Source organism: Coffea arabica, chromosome 6e (assembly GCF_036785885.1).
Source record: "Coffea arabica cultivar ET-39 chromosome 6e, Coffea Arabica ET-39 HiFi, whole genome shotgun sequence".
Taxonomy (NCBI): domain Eukaryota; kingdom Viridiplantae; phylum Streptophyta; class Magnoliopsida; order Gentianales; family Rubiaceae; genus Coffea; species Coffea arabica.
Genome location: NC_092321.1, coordinates 5677616 through 5693531, shown reverse-complemented (window position 1 = coordinate 5693531; position 15916 = coordinate 5677616). Strand labels below are relative to the sequence as shown.

Below are 15916 nucleotides of genomic sequence, written 5' to 3'. Positions count from 1 at the left end.
TAGTAGTAGTAGTAGTAGTACAATTTGAATATTGTGCAGTATATGATGTTCTTTATTGCACGCACTGTAAATGGATATCACAATTTTTATTTTAAAGTGGAAGGTTTTAAATTTAGAACTTTCTATTTATAATTTATCTCTAGAGATCACAATTTGTTCTACCGAATGTGTATTTTTTTTTCCTTTTTTTTTTTTGGGGTGAAAGTTAATCTCGAGCATTTATTGGTTGGTTAGAACTGTGTAGTCTTTGCCGGCAAGATGTATGATTGATCACCAAACGAAACTGGGAAGTGGCAGGCTAAAATTTTTTTTTTAAATAAAGCCCAAAACTTTGATGGTTGAACCGACCTTTTTTTTTTTTTTTTGGAATGATTGAACCGACTTAATTGAGAATTTAGATCCTAACATCAATCAAGATATTAGTATTTTTTACAAGGATAAAAGAAGAAAGATGAATCTCTTGCTGGAAGACAATCTTCCCATTCTGTTTTCTATTAACACAAAACAGAATTTATATAAGTAAAGGATTTCAAATCTAAAACCTCTCATCTACACTGTCTCCTCGGTACCACTCGACTCATTCCTCTTCCTTAATTTATATATTGTGTTGCATAATGTATAATCCTGAGAATATACAACAGAATTTTTTTCCTTTTTTAATTTTCCTCCTCACCAAACGTTTTAATTGGTAAAAATAAGGGTATTCTTGGAAATTCATTTTTTTTCCCCTCTAAATGCTCAAACATTAACTGAACGTTAAGGTTTACTGGAATTTGGCCAAAAAGAAATAGTCCTATAATTTTCAACAAATACAAAAGAATAGTATGCCGGGACTGATGCTACTACTTTACTTGCAAGCCTAATTATTGTAATGCAGAGGAGTAACGCCTCCAATCCAGCGCCAGTTTTGCCCCGACTGTTTCCTGGATTTTACCGCAAACTAGTAGAACATCTATTGGAGTAGTATTGTATTAGCATCTTTTTTCGTTCGTCTTCCCTACACCCCGCCGCCTCCGCCCTCTACTCCCTGTAGGCACCCTAGAGAAGCAAGGTTGCACAAACCCTCCGATCAACTTCGGCCTTTTTTCAATAACCTTTCTCTTTCTGGAAAAAGGTACTATAGCTACTCCCAAATCAGCTTCTACTAATTAGGTTGTTTTGGGAATTTCATTTTCTCTCAGATTGCGCTGACGAGGGAGAATGATGTTCATGCTTAATCATTTGTATCTCTGCATTTGTTGGGAATTATGTTTCTTTTTTTTCCTTTTTTTTTTTGCTGGATGGAAGTAAGCGTTTAATTTATGTTTTTCTTTGAGTTTTAGTTCTATATTTTTTCCCTCCTTTTAGTGGGCCCCGAATTTGTACCTTTTTAGCTTCATTGGGCTTAAATGAGAGTTTTGAGGTTTAGATGATTGGACCGCATTGTTTCAAAGAAGAAGCTATATAATACCATATGGATTGAGATTTGAGGTAGGGTACTGTTGAATTTGGTGGAAAGGACAAATTTAATACCAGAACCTCTCTGTTGTTTTGAACTAGTTCAAGTAGGATGAGTTTTTATCTTTCTAACTTATATGCTGCAAACCCAATGCTGAGCTTAGCTTCTGGATTGTTTCTAACTCAAGATTCTAGATTACTTCAATTCATGCTGTTACATTGCTTCCAAATTTACCCATCTGGACTTGTAGTAATTGGGGTTTTCCCATCCTTCTTCTATGTTTGAACATCTAAACGATCTTAAATGTTAATTCAAAAATGGATTAGAAAGCAATGGAGCTCATATGCGGCTCATTTCTCCCTTTCTTTCTTCTGTGTACAGGAGCATATTGGGAGATATAGTCTTTGCCATCCTATTTTGTTGCTGCTTGTAGACTCGAGCTGGTTGCTAGCAGAATAAGACCACAAGCTCATTATTTGAAGCAATAAGCTCTTATTACGAGGCTGGCAATTAAAATGGAGTCCAAAGCCAGTCACTCCGCAGGTCACCTAGAAGAGCCTATTATTCCACAAAATGACATTATTGAGGATGATGATGCTCCAATGCTGAGTACCTATGCTATGGAAGCACTCAAAGAGTTCCTGGCCGAGCAGAATCACTCTACCATCCAGGAATCTTCAGCAGAGGTGGAGGAGGAAGAGGTGGCGCTGGTGACAGAAGACTGGCGGCTCAGCCAGTTCTGGTATGACAGGGAGACTGCTGAGACAGTAGCCAAAGAAGTTCTAACTCTCTGTCACTCCTTTGATCCCCCTTCGGTTGCCTGCATTGCTTGCCCCACTCTGTATGCATACCTCAAGGTATATTGTAATATGCTGAGGATGACTTGAGATGCCAGGTGGTGTAAATGACAGTTTATTTTAGGCAGCACTTGCTCTATCAATGAACATAAGTATATAAAACTATCTCATCGCTTACCTGTCTTCTCAGCTTTTTCAACTGCTTCATTCATGCTAGCTGGTAACTGTTCATTCACTGGATTTAGAAAATTAATTCTGGAGTACCTGCTCAACTTCTTGAGTATGACAAACGATTTGAGCAGTACGGAAGCGAATTCACATTTTACGACTACAATTGGCCTGAAGATATACCGGCATCATTGAACCATTCATTTCCAATAGTAGTTGCTGATCCTCCTTACTTGGTAAGAGTTAAGAAGATCATGCCTGCACTATTGCTTGTCTCCCACTGGACAGCAATGTATATGCTTGCTTTGCATTGTTTAGCTGTTTGTACGCATCTCAGATAGACAAATGACCTAGATTTCTGTTTGTTGGTTAAGTTTATGAACGCAAAACTGATCACAAAATTGGACAAGATGAGTAATTTATTTTCCGTGTTTACTGATGTTCATGCTACAAGGCATGAACTATAATGAAATGTTTGGTTGATGAATTGTAAATGACAAGGATTTTATCATCCAACGAGTTATATTACCCTCTGTTGGAGTATAATTGTATCTTCCTGGAATTGTCTTGGCAAATTCTCATTGTGTGATTGACTTGAAGCCGGAATATTTCCAATATGTACTTATTACCTAATTTGAATGTTGATGTTCCTGCCAGAGCAAGGAATGCTTGGAGAAAGTTACTCAAACAATTTCTTTCCTCTTGAGACCCGGAAAATCCTTTCTGCTATTACTCACTGGTAAAGATCAAATTTTGTTCAAAATGCTTATTGCTTTCTGCCATGTTGTGGAAATTCCTTCTTCTTCTATTCAGTCTATATTGCTTTTGCTCATTTGTCATTTGATTGTCTTTATGACCATTTCTTCAGTTGCTAGTGTCAAATGGTAAAGAATTGTGCAAAAATATGTGTAGACAAGCTTAATTTCAAAATCCTTTTTCTTTGTAGGATCTTCATGTTTGATTATCTTATTTAAAACAACAACACAGCAATAATGACACTTAAGCGCCGAAATTTATTCATCATGCTTTCCTGCAACTAACTTAGGTGAGGTGCAGAAAGATAACGCTGCAGAGCTTCTTGGTTTACATCCTTGTGGTTTTCGACCTCAGCATTCCAGCAAACTTGGCAATGAGTTTCGATTGTTCACCAACTATGATCCTGGGACAAGACTTGGCGGGTGGGAGCAGGAGCAGTAGATTCCTTGGCGTTAATCTTATCACAATGTTGTGAGTAAAAGTTAATTTGTAATCCAGCTCTTTCTGATATCTACATTGACAATCATATAGCTGGCATCCTTTGCCTCATGGCCCAGTACTTGGAAATTGTTTGTTTTAGGTGCAGAAAATATTAACAATTTAACAAAATCAGCATTCATCATTTTCTGCTTTTGTGTATCATGACCACTTAAAAGTTTATACCTGGCTTTATAGCATCCTTTTCCTTATTGATAGGTAATGCCTCTGCTTGGGATCATTTGATGTGGTTAACCTTGGGCCTGTCGAGGCTGCTCAGTCTCAGAGTGCATGGAAATTGGAAGGCACGCAAACAAAATGTAGCTTGTTCATGCTCAAAAAGAGGATGAGGAAAAGCTGGATACAGTTTACTGGTGCTAATGGAAAAATGCAGTTTGCCTTTGAAACGGACATGGGCCTCTTTCTGGTCCTTTGAGCAGTTGAGATTATGATGTCTGTAATGTTAATTTTCCCTTTACAATTCTGATCTGGTTTTATCAACTTGTTGCATGTTTCAATTGCCACCACTGATGCTTGGTGGATGGTGATAACAAGGTGATTAACAGAGGTTTTGTCTATTTTGTGAATGAATCCACCACTCGATGGTGCCGGGGATGAGTTTTTGCTAGTGAGCTCAAGGCACCCGGAAAGCCTGCTGTTGTGAGTACACTTATTGTCTGCAGAGCAAAACGAGACGATGACCAAACGGAGAAAATAGACTAATGGGCCGCTTTCTACTTGTCCCTGAGTCATGCTTACTGCTTAGAGAAAGAGAAGCAATCTTTTCATTAATTTTATGTTGCAACGAATTGTAACATCCAATAGCCACACGAGTATATCCTACGATACAAGTGAATCTTAAGAACCGTTTCAACGCCGGGCTTAAAATGCTAATATAAAATACTTGCGCATCCATGATACTGATATTAAATACAACTAGTAATTTAGATTTTTTTTTTTTTTTCCCAAACGATAACAAAACTAGTAATTTAGATTGGATGGAGTATTATTTGAAATAATTACTGTTACACTTTTTCTGATGTAATATATGTAAGATAAAAAGGTAGTTAAAAATATAAATTTTTTTTTAATATGATGTATACAAAATAAAAATGTAGTTTAAAATATAAAAAAAAAAATAGGTTGAGAAATGTGTTTATGATACAAGTAAAATATTACGTAGAAAATTTTAGCTATCCAAATACTCTCATAGATGAAACCTTTTAAAAATTGTTACAATATGAATTATCCCTCCTTAGATGGTAGTCTTATCTTGCATGTCAAAAAATTTTTTTTATGCAACTGAACTCTTTTAAAAATAAATATGAATAAATAGAGTATCTCTCTACAGAATGACCCGTATCTCGGTGGCCTTCTATACCCGGTCCGGTTTTACCATTCCAGGTTTCATAAATCGGTAAAGATCCGAACCCATGACCGAGAAGTGGTATATAAGATGCTATTGGAGGTTCTGGAGTGGAAGTTGAGAAAAACGGATACTACTTTGAATGCAAGAAGCTCGAAGAAGAAACCGCAGCATGAGATCAAACATCGTTTCAGAGGTTACCCGTCTACCCTTAGCTTACCTGCTTTCTTTTTTCAATTAGTTGTTACTTAAGTTAGTTCGGTGACATCTACAAACTTCTGTTTGAGCCATCGATTTGCGAATCTGTTAAAATACCAGTCATCGTTTCCTCTTTTATCACTCCAAAATTGATCAAATGGAATTTCGTCGAGGTATATGTAGTTAGCGCGAACTCTAGTTTAGAGTATTGCTAATTTTTGGAGGGCGGATATATGTCTATCCATCTAGAATGTCTAATTTTTGCGAAATGAAGAATGAAGAAGACAGTTGTTTGTTTGGATTTTTTCTTTGGGTTCTACATTCTTGCTTTGCCATGTATACATTTGGGTTTGAATGAGTTGGCATGTACATATTTGTGCTGAAATGCGGGATAGCTTGTAGCATGGTTTTCAAATCGGAAGTGGCGTGAAGGGGGGGGGGGGATGTTGTGGAGTTTAAAGCCCTAAATTTTCATTTTGCGAAGTTTGTTGAATTGGGGACTTGTCGAATGTGTTAACGTGTACTTGGATTGAGTGATAGGGTTAATTATTCATGCGAATTAAGGAACATTTACTGCTGTTGGATGATAAATAATAGATAATCGCAAGGAAAATACTTGTTGGGGTAGGGAATTTATGCCTCTTTTGCTGGAGATTATAGGGCCTGCATTGTAAACGGTAATCTCCAGATGAATTCACATCCCTGTTCGCATGGCCCAGTTTTAGAGTTTTCAAAAGCTCGTATGGTTTTATTTTCTTTTGAATTGTGCAAATAGTTTTGGCAAGAGCAGTAGCCATTGCCTTACTTATTCTTACTGTTAACCTATGCCTCTTCTGCTTTAATTCCCCATTACACCCATAAAAAAGGAGGGACCAAAAAGGAAGAATTGAACTTAGTCCAATGAGCTATCTAACAGTGGTATTCTAACTAACGATGGAGTTTTCTGCTCTTTTATTGACCATATTGTGATCTGCCTTGATAGCCCATACTGGCATTATGCTGGTTCTTAATGTCTTCATGGTTTCAATTTTGTCTACATGACTCCTACCATCTAGTGCTCATTTCTTTTTTTCCTTTTCCTTTTTCTTTAAGGGAGGATTGTGTCCCATGTGCTTTGGTGGTGGGGGTCTATTACAATTTTCCACTTTTTCACTTCTTACCTTTTTTTGAGTTGTTGACTTGTTTAATGTATGAGGAGAAAAATACTGCTGTGCTTCCTCTGGTGAGTTTCATTTTTTATTTTCTGTCAAGGCCGGATTATCCACGAGGGTAGGGCAATGGTGGGAAGGAATTCCATTCGTCACTTCTACAGTGGTGATTGTTTGTGGGGTCATTTACTTGGTTTGTCTACTAGTTGGATATGACTCATTTGCTGAAGTATGCTTTTGGCCATCTGCAGTTATTTCACATTTTCAAGGTTAGTGTTTACTTCTTTCTCTTTCTTCCAATTTTATCGGATGTCCCCGATGGGACACTTCTTCCTTCTTAATCTTGCTAAAAAGTGCATATTAAAAGATCTGTTATTAATCTTTTTAAGCAATATATTGAACTTGATTTCTGAAATCTTAAAATTTTAGCTGCAAATAGGTCTTTTTCTTTCTTTGTAGTAGGCAAATGCATCTCATAGCCTATGGCTGCATTTATATATTTTTACAGAGCTAATTCTCTCCACGGTAGAAGTCACATCATAGTGTTAATATTAACCTTGGATCTTTTTCCTTTGCTATGCAGTTCATATTTAACCTTGGATCTCTTTCCTATCTTCTATGCAGTTTACAGGATCTATACTTCAATTCTTTTCCATGGTTCTATACTTCATGTTCTGTTCAATATGTTGGCTTTGGTTCCTCTGGGATCTGAACTAGAGAGGATCATGGGGTCGGTCCGCTTGTTTTATATGATCATTTTATTGGCAACAAGCAATGCCATATTCCACCTTGTCTTAGCCTTGTTGATTTCTCATAATCCCTTCCGTCCTTTTGACTATCTTATGAATGAGTGCGCCATAGGCTTCTCAGGGATTCTCTTCTCTATGATTGTGATAGAGACCAGTTTGAGCGGAGTCCAGTCTAGAAGGTTTGTCTTCCTTGTTGCTGACTCTTGTGAATAATTGCCATCAGCAAAAGCTTTTTATCTTTTCCTTGCCCCTTTTTGGGGATACACATTTAACCGTAACCTTGAATTAAATCCTTTTGGCAGATAGACCTGTCTGCAAAAAAGTTATTTTTGGAATATCTTGTACCATGTATAAGTACCATTGGCTTTCTAATATTGTGAAACGTTAAGTTCAGTCTTTGAAACTTCCAGGATCTGACATGATAACTTATTATATTTTCTTTGCAGTGTGTTTGGGCTATTTAATGTGCCTGCTAAATGGTAAATAAACATTTATTGCATTGCAGTATAACTTTATCTCCTTTTGTCTTTCATATGTTAGCTGTACGTCATACTCTAATTGATATACCTCTGTCAGGTATGCCTGGATCTTATTGGTGGTGTTTCAGCTTCTTATGACAAATGTCTCTTTTCTTGGACATCTCTGTGGCATTTTGTCTGGATTTGCATGTATGCTTATTCTAAGAATTTCTATTTGTCCTCACATATATCCTTTTTAACTACTATTGGATTCTCCTCTACATTTACACTCAGTTGCAATTTATACTCGTGCCAGATACTTATGGATTATTCAACATTTTAATTCCTGGGACGTCCATTTTTTCAGCAATTGAATCATCCTCATGGCTTGTAAGTATCATCAAGGATGCTTTCCTTTTTTGCATGAAACCTGGGATTTTCCTCTTTGAAGCAGATTGGAATCACATCCATTGTTACCGATTTTCTTCTTAATGTCATATCTCCCATTGACATGCTATTGTTGATATCATTTTCTTTTATATTGAAATGTAATTTGAAGTCCTCCAAACACTTATGTATTTTCATCACTTACATATGCATAAAGGTGTGCTTGTTCTTTACTTTTCAAATTGACTTTTCTAGTTGATGCAGATGAGATTTGAAGGACAGCTAAGATCTCTTGTATATGGTAGGGAAGCTATGAGGTTTGACAGCACTTGGAAAGAAAGTAAAAAGGACAGTTGAGAGAGAGGCAAAGCCTAGATGTTTGAATTTCCCTAAAGTATACATCATAGGAGGCTATTAATACCAATGTGTGTCCAACACACAATTGAAGGTTCTTTACTAGTAGATAATGGCAGAATATGGGTCGTCTGTCAGTTGAACAAGTTTAGATGCATACTTGTAAGTTGAGATAACAGCCTTTTGAGTTAGCAGGATCAGTCATACTTAATGATATCCATAAGGAGGATAAAAACTTGAGAGTTGTAGGTGTATAAGAAGTTTAACTTTTGCTTAAAATCGTTTCTTTGTTTATCTACTCTTGTATTTTTGTTTGTTTTGCATGATTTATGTTAATGTATTGTTCTCACTAGCAATGATTTTATACTTCCCTGGTCAGTCAACGTGCGTGAGAAGACCGAAGTTTATGTTGTGCACTGGTGGGAATGCTTCAGGCTACATTCCCACTCACACAAGTCAAAATCCAACATCCAGGTAGATGTGTCTGGTTTTACTATGTTTTCTTCATTTTAGTTTGATTTCTAACATACATCTGAACATGATGATTCTGTTTCCGAATAGTGGATTGCTTTCTGGAAATGTTTGGAGGAACTTTTCTTCATGGATGCCACAAAGAGAGACCTCTCAGGTGCTCAGCTGCTTTTCTTTCATTTCTTCATGTTTCCGTTCACTCTTTTTGGTGATGCTGTTGGCGATGGATGCCATAATAATGAATCATTTTCCTTTGTGGAGAAAAGGGTGAGCTGGATGAGTTAGATTGTTGAGGGGAGATTTAAGTAAATTTTCTGCGTAGTCTTAGATATGTACTTTCAAAGCAAATCATCTCACTCTGTAATTCAGTCAAGAGAATGGAGATCTTGAATGCAATAATGGTATATATGAATATGAAATTCTCCTCAATTTTAAATGACATACGTATTTTGCAAAATTAGGTAGAAGGGATGCTGAGGGCTTTGTTGTGTAGCCTTTTCTGGTTTATATTTTCTCCTTTGGAAAAACTTAGAAGCCTGCATAAATGCAGTGGTGAACATGCATACTCTAAAATTCACGAATATTCAATCTTGATAAAAGGAGGACTGCATTTGCTGGTCACTATCAATTTTTGAAGCGCTAAAGCTACTTATTATATCTAGCCATAAAACATATTGAATGTATGAAGTTCTCAAAATGCTGAAGAAAATTAAATGCATCAAGAAAAAGATGATACAAGTCTTTTACAGGTTGGATCAATCTAGAAAAGCAGAAAATGGTCGGAGCTGATTGATAATATAATATATTCAATGGAGAAAACTTTACCATTATTGTTTATTTAGGGGTTGCTGTTAACTATTGAAGAGACAACTTGTGCAGGCTGTCTATTGAGAGAATTTCTGTCCTGGGGTTTGCGTTCAAACTCTGAATTACTGCTCTTAATGCAGAATAGCATCCTTAAGAGTGTTTGTCTGTCATCTTTTTAGGACTGTTAGATGTTATTTGGTTCCAGTGCATCCTTGTGTTGTTGTATGTGGCGCTGTTGTAAACATAATTTCAGATGTCTGTTTTTCTGGTTTCTAACCATGACTCTATTGAACATTGAATATTTTCATTTTTCTGTTTTCTGCCATTAAATCTAGTTTATGCTAGGAACATACTCAAATTTCGATTTCTTGTGGCCCACATATATGTGCATTCTCTTTGCTGCGATAGTATGGCATTCTTTAGTAAAAAGCTGTAGTACTTCAAACAAAAAAAAACCACGTCCATGTGATATGATCACTTTAACAATTTGTTATTTTGATTCACAGATGCAGTCTGCAGAAGAGGATAGTAGATTTCCAGGAAGGGGAAGAACGCTTGGCTCACCATCTGAAAGCAATCCTAATTCAAGCTTACAGGCTAGACTTCTGGACAACAGCGACACAGACAATCCATTACAGACAGTAGAAAATGCTAGGGGTGAACTACCATCAGATGGAAGGTACTAGGAAGTGGACTTCTTCTCTAACATGACCTTGATTTGACATTTATATACATACAGATACTTGTCATATATTTGAGCTCCATACTGGTATTTTTCTTTGGGTATTGGCTTTGCTGCTTTGCAATGTATGCATTTCAAACAGGAAATCACTTTCTTTTGAGTTTTAATTGTAAAATGTTGGGTTATTCATGCTCATTTGATATTCCCAAATGGTAATGGATTTGTGTTTTATCTGTTTTGTTTGTAAGAAAGAAACCTATGGGTCATTGCACTGAATTGCTTTATAGCAAGCAGGAAGTTTGAAGTCATGTACTTCTAGTGAAGTTAATATTTGAATGGTCATTCCGTGGGTAGTTCAATGGGTTTTACTTTGCGATTTGGTTAATTAACAGACTTGGAAAAGGGCCCCATTGTTTCAATTTGTTTCACCTGATATACGCTTGCAAATCTGGATTGGATGGGGAAGGGGATAATTCTTGTTCGCAGAACACAAGTTAATGTTCAAATGTGACTTCATAGCTCTCACTGAGAGTTCATTCTTTAGTTTGACGCCTATAACTCCTGTTTTGTCAGTCTCATTCCTCGTCACTACAACCTCTAAAATCAATAGCTTGGGTGTGATTTAATGGAAGGCCTATTAGTTTGTTCTAATAGACTTTTTTGCTGAGAGGCCTTTATCTTTTCAGGCAGCTAACAGTTGATGGTGCATCAGTAGCTGTCACCAGAGCGCAGAGTAATCAGGTTCGTATGTGGTAGGAAGCTTGATTCTTGATGTATTTTGTTCCTCTGACTGAGCATTAATTGTTTCTTTTCCCTTGTACATGTAGGGCCCTGTTGCATCTGATGAAAAGATACAGAAACTTGTTGCCATGGGTTTTGAAAGGGTAAATAGTTGCTGGTTGCATATTTTGTGCTGACTCTTTCTCAGTTTGTAATTTCATTTATCTGAGTATTATTTTCTTTGGCCAAAGAAAAAAAAAAAAAAAGACCCTTATGCATTCCAGTGCTCATGTAATGCTTAAATGATGTTCTCAAAACCTTGATGAGAAATTCGCTGGAATCTTTCAGACGCAGGTAGAAGTTGCGTTGGCGGCTTCTGATGGGGATTTGGATGTAGCTGTGGAAATTATTATGAGTCAACAGGTTTGTGTGCTTTTTATCCGAAATTTATTGTGTACTTGTATTGATCCTGATTGTATATCATCGCATCTAATCTGCCCAGGGATAAGCAGCATCTATTTGTTATTTTGACGTTGATGAGCATTTCAAGCGTTGCAAGAGAGATAGGGGCATATGACGGCATGTCTAACCTGTTTGCGGAAGGTTCAGGAAAAGTAACGTCACGGACGTTGTATATTTGGCGAGCGAATCTAACACAAAAGTTTGTATACATACGTGTGTTCGGGGTTTCAGAATTCTGAATTCCGACTCCTACACATTATTCACATTAAATGGAATCGGTTGAAGAATGGTAACATTCATCATCATCATCATATTTTCTGTTGTGGGTCTGATTCATGATTCTCGTTTGTGTCTGGATAATATATACGATTGCTGAAGCAACAGCATGCATACACACACAAGTATTCCTATTCGGCATAGGCTGCACTCGAGCAATCAAACATGATGAATGACCTGCTATTACTGTTGATGAATGATTATTACTGCCCAGTACATTATTACGTGGTAATGTGAGTAGAGCCTCCAACGTCTTTTCTGTCCATCCATCAAACATTTGCACCCACGGTGGGTGGCAGGACGTTCAAGCCATCACAATCACAATTCGTAGGTCGGTCATTTTCCCAACTTGGGTATACGCATCCTTGAGAGTGAAACATAAAAGCCGGTAAAAGATGATTTAATTTGTACAATCGCGTATGGAAGGAGGGAAGAGCCAGAGAAGGGAGAACTAGGTGAGAATAACAAAATCAATGCCAAATACTCTCATAAGATAAGAGCGTACAGACGTAAGCCGCAAGGCCCCGGCTAAAACTCGCAGAAGTCCAACTGTGAGCATCAGTCAGACGAGATGACCGACATTGCAAAGAGAAAAACTGTTGTAGGCTAGCCAAAGGAAAGGGAAAGAGATCACTTATTACTCTTCAGTCTATCAACCTGATCGATATGGAAAGCTTAGTGGTATTACAATTATCGTGGCTGCAACTCTTTTGGCTGAGCGATTACTGATTATAGGACCGAAAGCTAAATCTACTTCTTATGGACCTCCTGGTCCCTTGGAGGCTTCACAATGAGAACCGGACAGTGCACATGATGCGCACAATAATCGCTAACACTTCCCAGGAAAGCCCTGCGAAAACCAAGATTACATCTCAAAATATATATTAGCAATTGTTTACAGCTGACTGACGTTTAATTACAGAAATCGCTACTATTACCACGCACCTCTTTATCTTGCCAAGGCCGCGGCTACCGACAACCACAAGATCAACATGCAGTTCCTCTGCAGCTTCACAAATCCTGTCCTTCGGATCTCCCTCAAGAATCAAAGTTTCTGCCTTGATCTTCCTCAAATATGAAATAGCAGTTTGAGTACATATCATGCACGCACGTACATCGATCATGAACATACGTGCATTCTGTATTTGATGTGATACATAATATATTTATTTACCTTGTAATCCTTGCACATTAGCAAAGCACGACTGAGAACTGAAGCAGCATTTTCTTCTTGGGCTCTCTTCACGGACTCAACCACCATGGGTGTTGCATGGACAGCTAGAAAATAAGTCAAAATGAATCAAGTACGATATGGAGAAAACAAAATTAATGTTTGCTTTAGATACACACACACACACAGAGAAAAAGTATATACCTGGTCCAGCAGGATAAATGAAGGGTTGAAAGGGCTTCTGAACGTGTACGATAGTTATCATGCTGGACTCCCGGCCGGGTTCCTCGGGTGGTACTGCACCTGCAGCTGGGAGCTGGTTGAAGAAATGGTTAAGGGTCCACTTGAGCGCATAGAAGCTCCCCTCGCTTTCGTCCACAGCCACCATCACTTTCATGATCTGCGTTCTCTCCCCAGCCAACAACGGCTGCTGCTGGACTACTACAGCTGCCTCCTCCTCTGTTCCACCACTAGTCTGATCAACTGCTTTTCTTTCCATTCCTCTAGATCGAAAACCCGCAGAGCTACCACCTGGCTTTTTTAATTGTCAGTAATGTATCAAGCAAGATATATATATATATATATATATATATATATATATATACGTGTGTCACTAGACATACAATTTCAACTTTCTACTTTAGTTCCGTTTCTAGCACTTGTATGTCTATATATATACACATGGAAGTATGAATTTCAAGTTAATTTACCTGGATTAGTTTTTCCTGAGAATATTGCAATGAAAGAAGTAGGAATATTGCAATGAGACGACGACGCCAGGCCCCGTAATTCGATCCGAAGGATTATCCCTAAACCTCAGATAGACGAGAAAGCATTGTGTTCGGTGGATAGGTATATAAAGTCGGGGGAGCATGATGGCAGGATCTTAAAAGCTTGAGATCGAAACCTGGCAAAAGATGAACCTGAACTCCCACCCCCCACCCCCACCCCCTAAAAAACACGTGGCTTCCATGCATATAGAAATTTCCATTTATGACATGCAAAAGTAGCGGTAAGTACATAGGAGGAAGCCACGTAGCAGCACTTGTGCCAACTTGCTTGCTCCCGTGTTGCATCCATGTCCAATGTTTCTGTGCATAGAGAAACATGATTCATGACTAGCCGCTACAGATCAAAAGTTTATTCAACCCAGCGTCACTTTTAACCTAGTAATTACACCGCTAGTAGTTTCTTGAGAGACGGTTGAACACTTCCAGACGCGGTTATATATATATACTCCCAGTCCCAGACGAATAAAGAAAAGATATGGAGACCACTACTAGCTAGTAGCAGTGTCCTAGAAGAGAAAGGGACCCGTACTGCAGCAGGTCCACGAGGAACAATGGAGCAAGAGCAGGCTGAGCAGCAGCAGATGTTGTTGCCGCAAGAAAGAAAGAAGATGAGGGCGATGGTGGCGGTAGATGACAGCGAGGAGAGCTTCTACGCTCTCAATTGGGTTCTGGATAAATTTTTCAGTAACATCGTGATGAGTACGCTACCAACTGGTACTGAAACACCTGATCATCAACACGACCATCGAGTGGAGTCCAACCTCGTTTCCCTCGTCCATGTCATGGATCGCTTGCCTCACTACGTCTTCCCGGGCGGATACGGTACGTCGTGGTTGTTATAAATTAATTACACAGCAACTAGTGATATCACCATTAATGCAATTACAAACACAAAAGTATGTTCTGCAATTCCATAGTCAGATGCTAGTCTGTCTATTCTGAACTAGTAGCTACTACTAGTGCTTTTGGTGCTGCCATTGATGTTATTTTTTGCCCAAGTATTATATGTGTGAAATCTAACATTTCCAGTGGTCGAGTCTGCCACCAAAGCCCGGGAGCAAAATGCTGCAAAAATACTCTCACAGGCATCCCAGATGTGCAAGGACAGAAAGGTCATTATCTAGTTAGCAGGACTAGTATGAACATTGCAGGAGCTTCTTTAATTTCTTTTCTTCTTCTTTTTTTCCGTGCGTGTCAAACCATGTAGTACTATCATTTTGGAGAAGCATTCAAAAGTAAGCCATATTGATCAGAAGTGCTGATTCTTGGATATGGCTATATATTTCCACCTAGGTCGCTGCAGAAACCCTCATTCTTGAGGGAGATCCCAAGGAAATGATTTGTGAGGCAGTAGAACGAATGCACGAGGACGTTCTTGTTGTTGGCAGCCGCGGACTTGGTCAAATCAAGAGGTAGTTTCTAATTAGCCCTTTGTTTTATTCTGATCTTATTGTGTTTGAAAATTAGAAGTGTCATATGTTAGCGTATTTGTTGTATGTAGGGCATTCCTGGGAAGCGTTAGCGATTACTGTGCTCACCATGCCAAATGTCCTGTTGTGATTGCGAAGCTGCCCCACAAGTAGTAGTTGCAGCAATACCTGGCAATGTATGTATTTCCTTGAACATGAAGAGTTTAAGGTACAGATCCATACTTCTGATGTCCAGCCTGATTGTTTGTTAATAATAATAATAATAAATCATACTAGTTGTTAGTGCAATAAAGCGCGAGAAATGCAATGACGTACTATCAAGTATGTGGAGTTTGAAAAATATTCCAAGTGAAATCCTGAGCAGTCAGCAGTACTATTTACTTTATCCTTTTCTTAGTTTTTTCATTTCCAAATTAGTATTCCCAAAAATGGAAAAATCGTTCGTTCAAATGTCCCTCACATCTCATCAAATGATTTTTCGTCATTCACTCTTAAAATATGAATTTTACGTGTCTTACGAATTTAGTTTAACAAATCATATCTAAATTTACCATGTGACTCGCACTTAGTTATCATATATATATATATATATATATATATATATATATATATAAGTTAGATCTCACCGTTTTAGTAGCAAAAATGAATATGAATTGGGATCGACCTCATTTTTTTAAGTAAAAAATGAATATATTTGGGTGGAATTTTACTCTCTTATGAACAAAATTAAATATAGATCGGATCATTTATTTAATTACAAATTATAAAAGAATTTTAAAAATTCAGGATAAACAGTGGTAGAAAATTTAA

The 15916-nt window shown here is 37.8% G+C and overlaps 4 protein-coding genes across 6 annotated transcripts; 3 read left to right on the top strand and 1 right to left on the bottom strand.

Moving 5' to 3' along the window:
- Positions 1-786: 786 nt before the first annotated feature.
- On the top strand, positions 787-4264 carry LOC113693646 (uncharacterized). 3 transcript variants are annotated; one of them, XM_072054734.1, is made up of 6 exons: positions 789-1114; positions 1820-2295; positions 2538-2639; positions 3061-3142; positions 3449-3630; positions 3856-4264. In XM_072054734.1, the coding sequence occupies exons 2-5, from the start codon at positions 1954-1956 to the stop codon at positions 3598-3600; spliced, it is 678 nt and encodes a 225-aa protein (XP_071910835.1). In that variant the 5' UTR covers positions 789-1114; positions 1820-1953; the 3' UTR covers positions 3601-3630; positions 3856-4264. The 3 variants fall into 3 exon arrangements, with proteins under 3 accessions (XP_071910836.1, XP_071910835.1, XP_071910834.1); XM_072054733.1 differs by having other exon boundaries at positions 791-1114; positions 2481-2639; XM_072054735.1 differs by lacking the exon at positions 3856-4264 and having other exon boundaries at positions 787-1114; positions 2481-2639; positions 3460-3598.
- A 775-nt stretch (positions 4265-5039) lies between these two features.
- On the top strand, positions 5040-11637 carry LOC140009396 (rhomboid-like protein 15). The gene is made up of 13 exons (XM_072054727.1): positions 5040-5198; positions 6452-6617; positions 6973-7276; positions 7544-7576; positions 7674-7765; positions 7872-7945; positions 8676-8770; positions 8858-8924; positions 10081-10253; positions 10943-10997; positions 11084-11140; positions 11325-11399; positions 11479-11637. Exons 1-13 carry the CDS (start codon positions 5145-5147, stop codon positions 11482-11484), a joined length of 1251 nt encoding a protein of 416 aa, XP_071910828.1. The 5' UTR covers positions 5040-5144; the 3' UTR covers positions 11485-11637.
- A 539-nt stretch (positions 11638-12176) lies between these two features.
- On the bottom strand, positions 12177-13773 carry LOC113693657 (uncharacterized). Its single transcript, XM_027212246.2, has 5 exons — positions 13596-13773; positions 13090-13416; positions 12889-12992; positions 12660-12778; positions 12177-12564 (listed from the first exon to the last, which is right to left on the bottom strand). The coding sequence occupies exons 2-5, from the start codon at positions 13382-13384 to the stop codon at positions 12465-12467; spliced, it is 618 nt and encodes a 205-aa protein (XP_027068047.2). The 5' UTR covers positions 13385-13416; positions 13596-13773; the 3' UTR covers positions 12177-12464.
- A 339-nt stretch (positions 13774-14112) lies between these two features.
- On the top strand, positions 14113-15460 carry LOC140009397 (uncharacterized). Its single transcript, XM_072054732.1, has 4 exons — positions 14113-14498; positions 14706-14788; positions 14970-15088; positions 15178-15460. The coding sequence occupies exons 1-4, from the start codon at positions 14228-14230 to the stop codon at positions 15257-15259; spliced, it is 555 nt and encodes a 184-aa protein (XP_071910833.1). The 5' UTR covers positions 14113-14227; the 3' UTR covers positions 15260-15460.
- The last annotated feature ends 456 nt before the right edge of the window (positions 15461-15916 follow it).

Bases quoted from the DNA above. Each gene is read 5' to 3' on its own strand.
- LOC113693646 (XM_072054733.1), top strand. From the start codon at position 1,954: ATGGAGTCCAAAGCCAGTCACTCCGCAGGTCACCTAGAAGAGCCTATT. The intron at 2,640-3,060 runs GTAAGAGTTAAG...TGTTCCTGCCAG, and splicing joins TTGCTGATCCTCCTTACTTG to AGCAAGGAATGCTTGGAGAA. The intron at 3,143-3,448 runs GTAAAGATCAAA...CAACTAACTTAG, and splicing joins CTTTCTGCTATTACTCACTG to GTGAGGTGCAGAAAGATAAC.
- LOC140009396 (XM_072054727.1), top strand. From the start codon at position 5,145: ATGCAAGAAGCTCGAAGAAGAAACCGCAGCATGAGATCAAACATCGTT. The intron at 8,925-10,080 runs GTGCTCAGCTGC...TTTGATTCACAG, and splicing joins CACAAAGAGAGACCTCTCAG to ATGCAGTCTGCAGAAGAGGA. The intron at 10,254-10,942 runs GTACTAGGAAGT...TTATCTTTTCAG, and splicing joins GAACTACCATCAGATGGAAG to GCAGCTAACAGTTGATGGTG.
- LOC113693657 (XM_027212246.2), bottom strand. From the start codon at position 13,384: ATGGAAAGAAAAGCAGTTGATCAGACTAGTGGTGGAACAGAGGAGGAG. The intron at 12,779-12,888 runs GTAAATAAATAT...TATTTGAGGAAG, and splicing joins TAATGTGCAAGGATTACAAG to ATCAAGGCAGAAACTTTGAT. The intron at 12,565-12,659 runs GTGCGTGGTAAT...TGGTTTTCGCAG, and splicing joins GGCCTTGGCAAGATAAAGAG to GGCTTTCCTGGGAAGTGTTA.
- LOC140009397 (XM_072054732.1), top strand. From the start codon at position 14,228: ATGGAGCAAGAGCAGGCTGAGCAGCAGCAGATGTTGTTGCCGCAAGAA. The intron at 14,499-14,705 runs GTACGTCGTGGT...TAACATTTCCAG, and splicing joins CGTCTTCCCGGGCGGATACG to TGGTCGAGTCTGCCACCAAA. The intron at 15,089-15,177 runs GTAGTTTCTAAT...TGTTGTATGTAG, and splicing joins GGACTTGGTCAAATCAAGAG to GGCATTCCTGGGAAGCGTTA.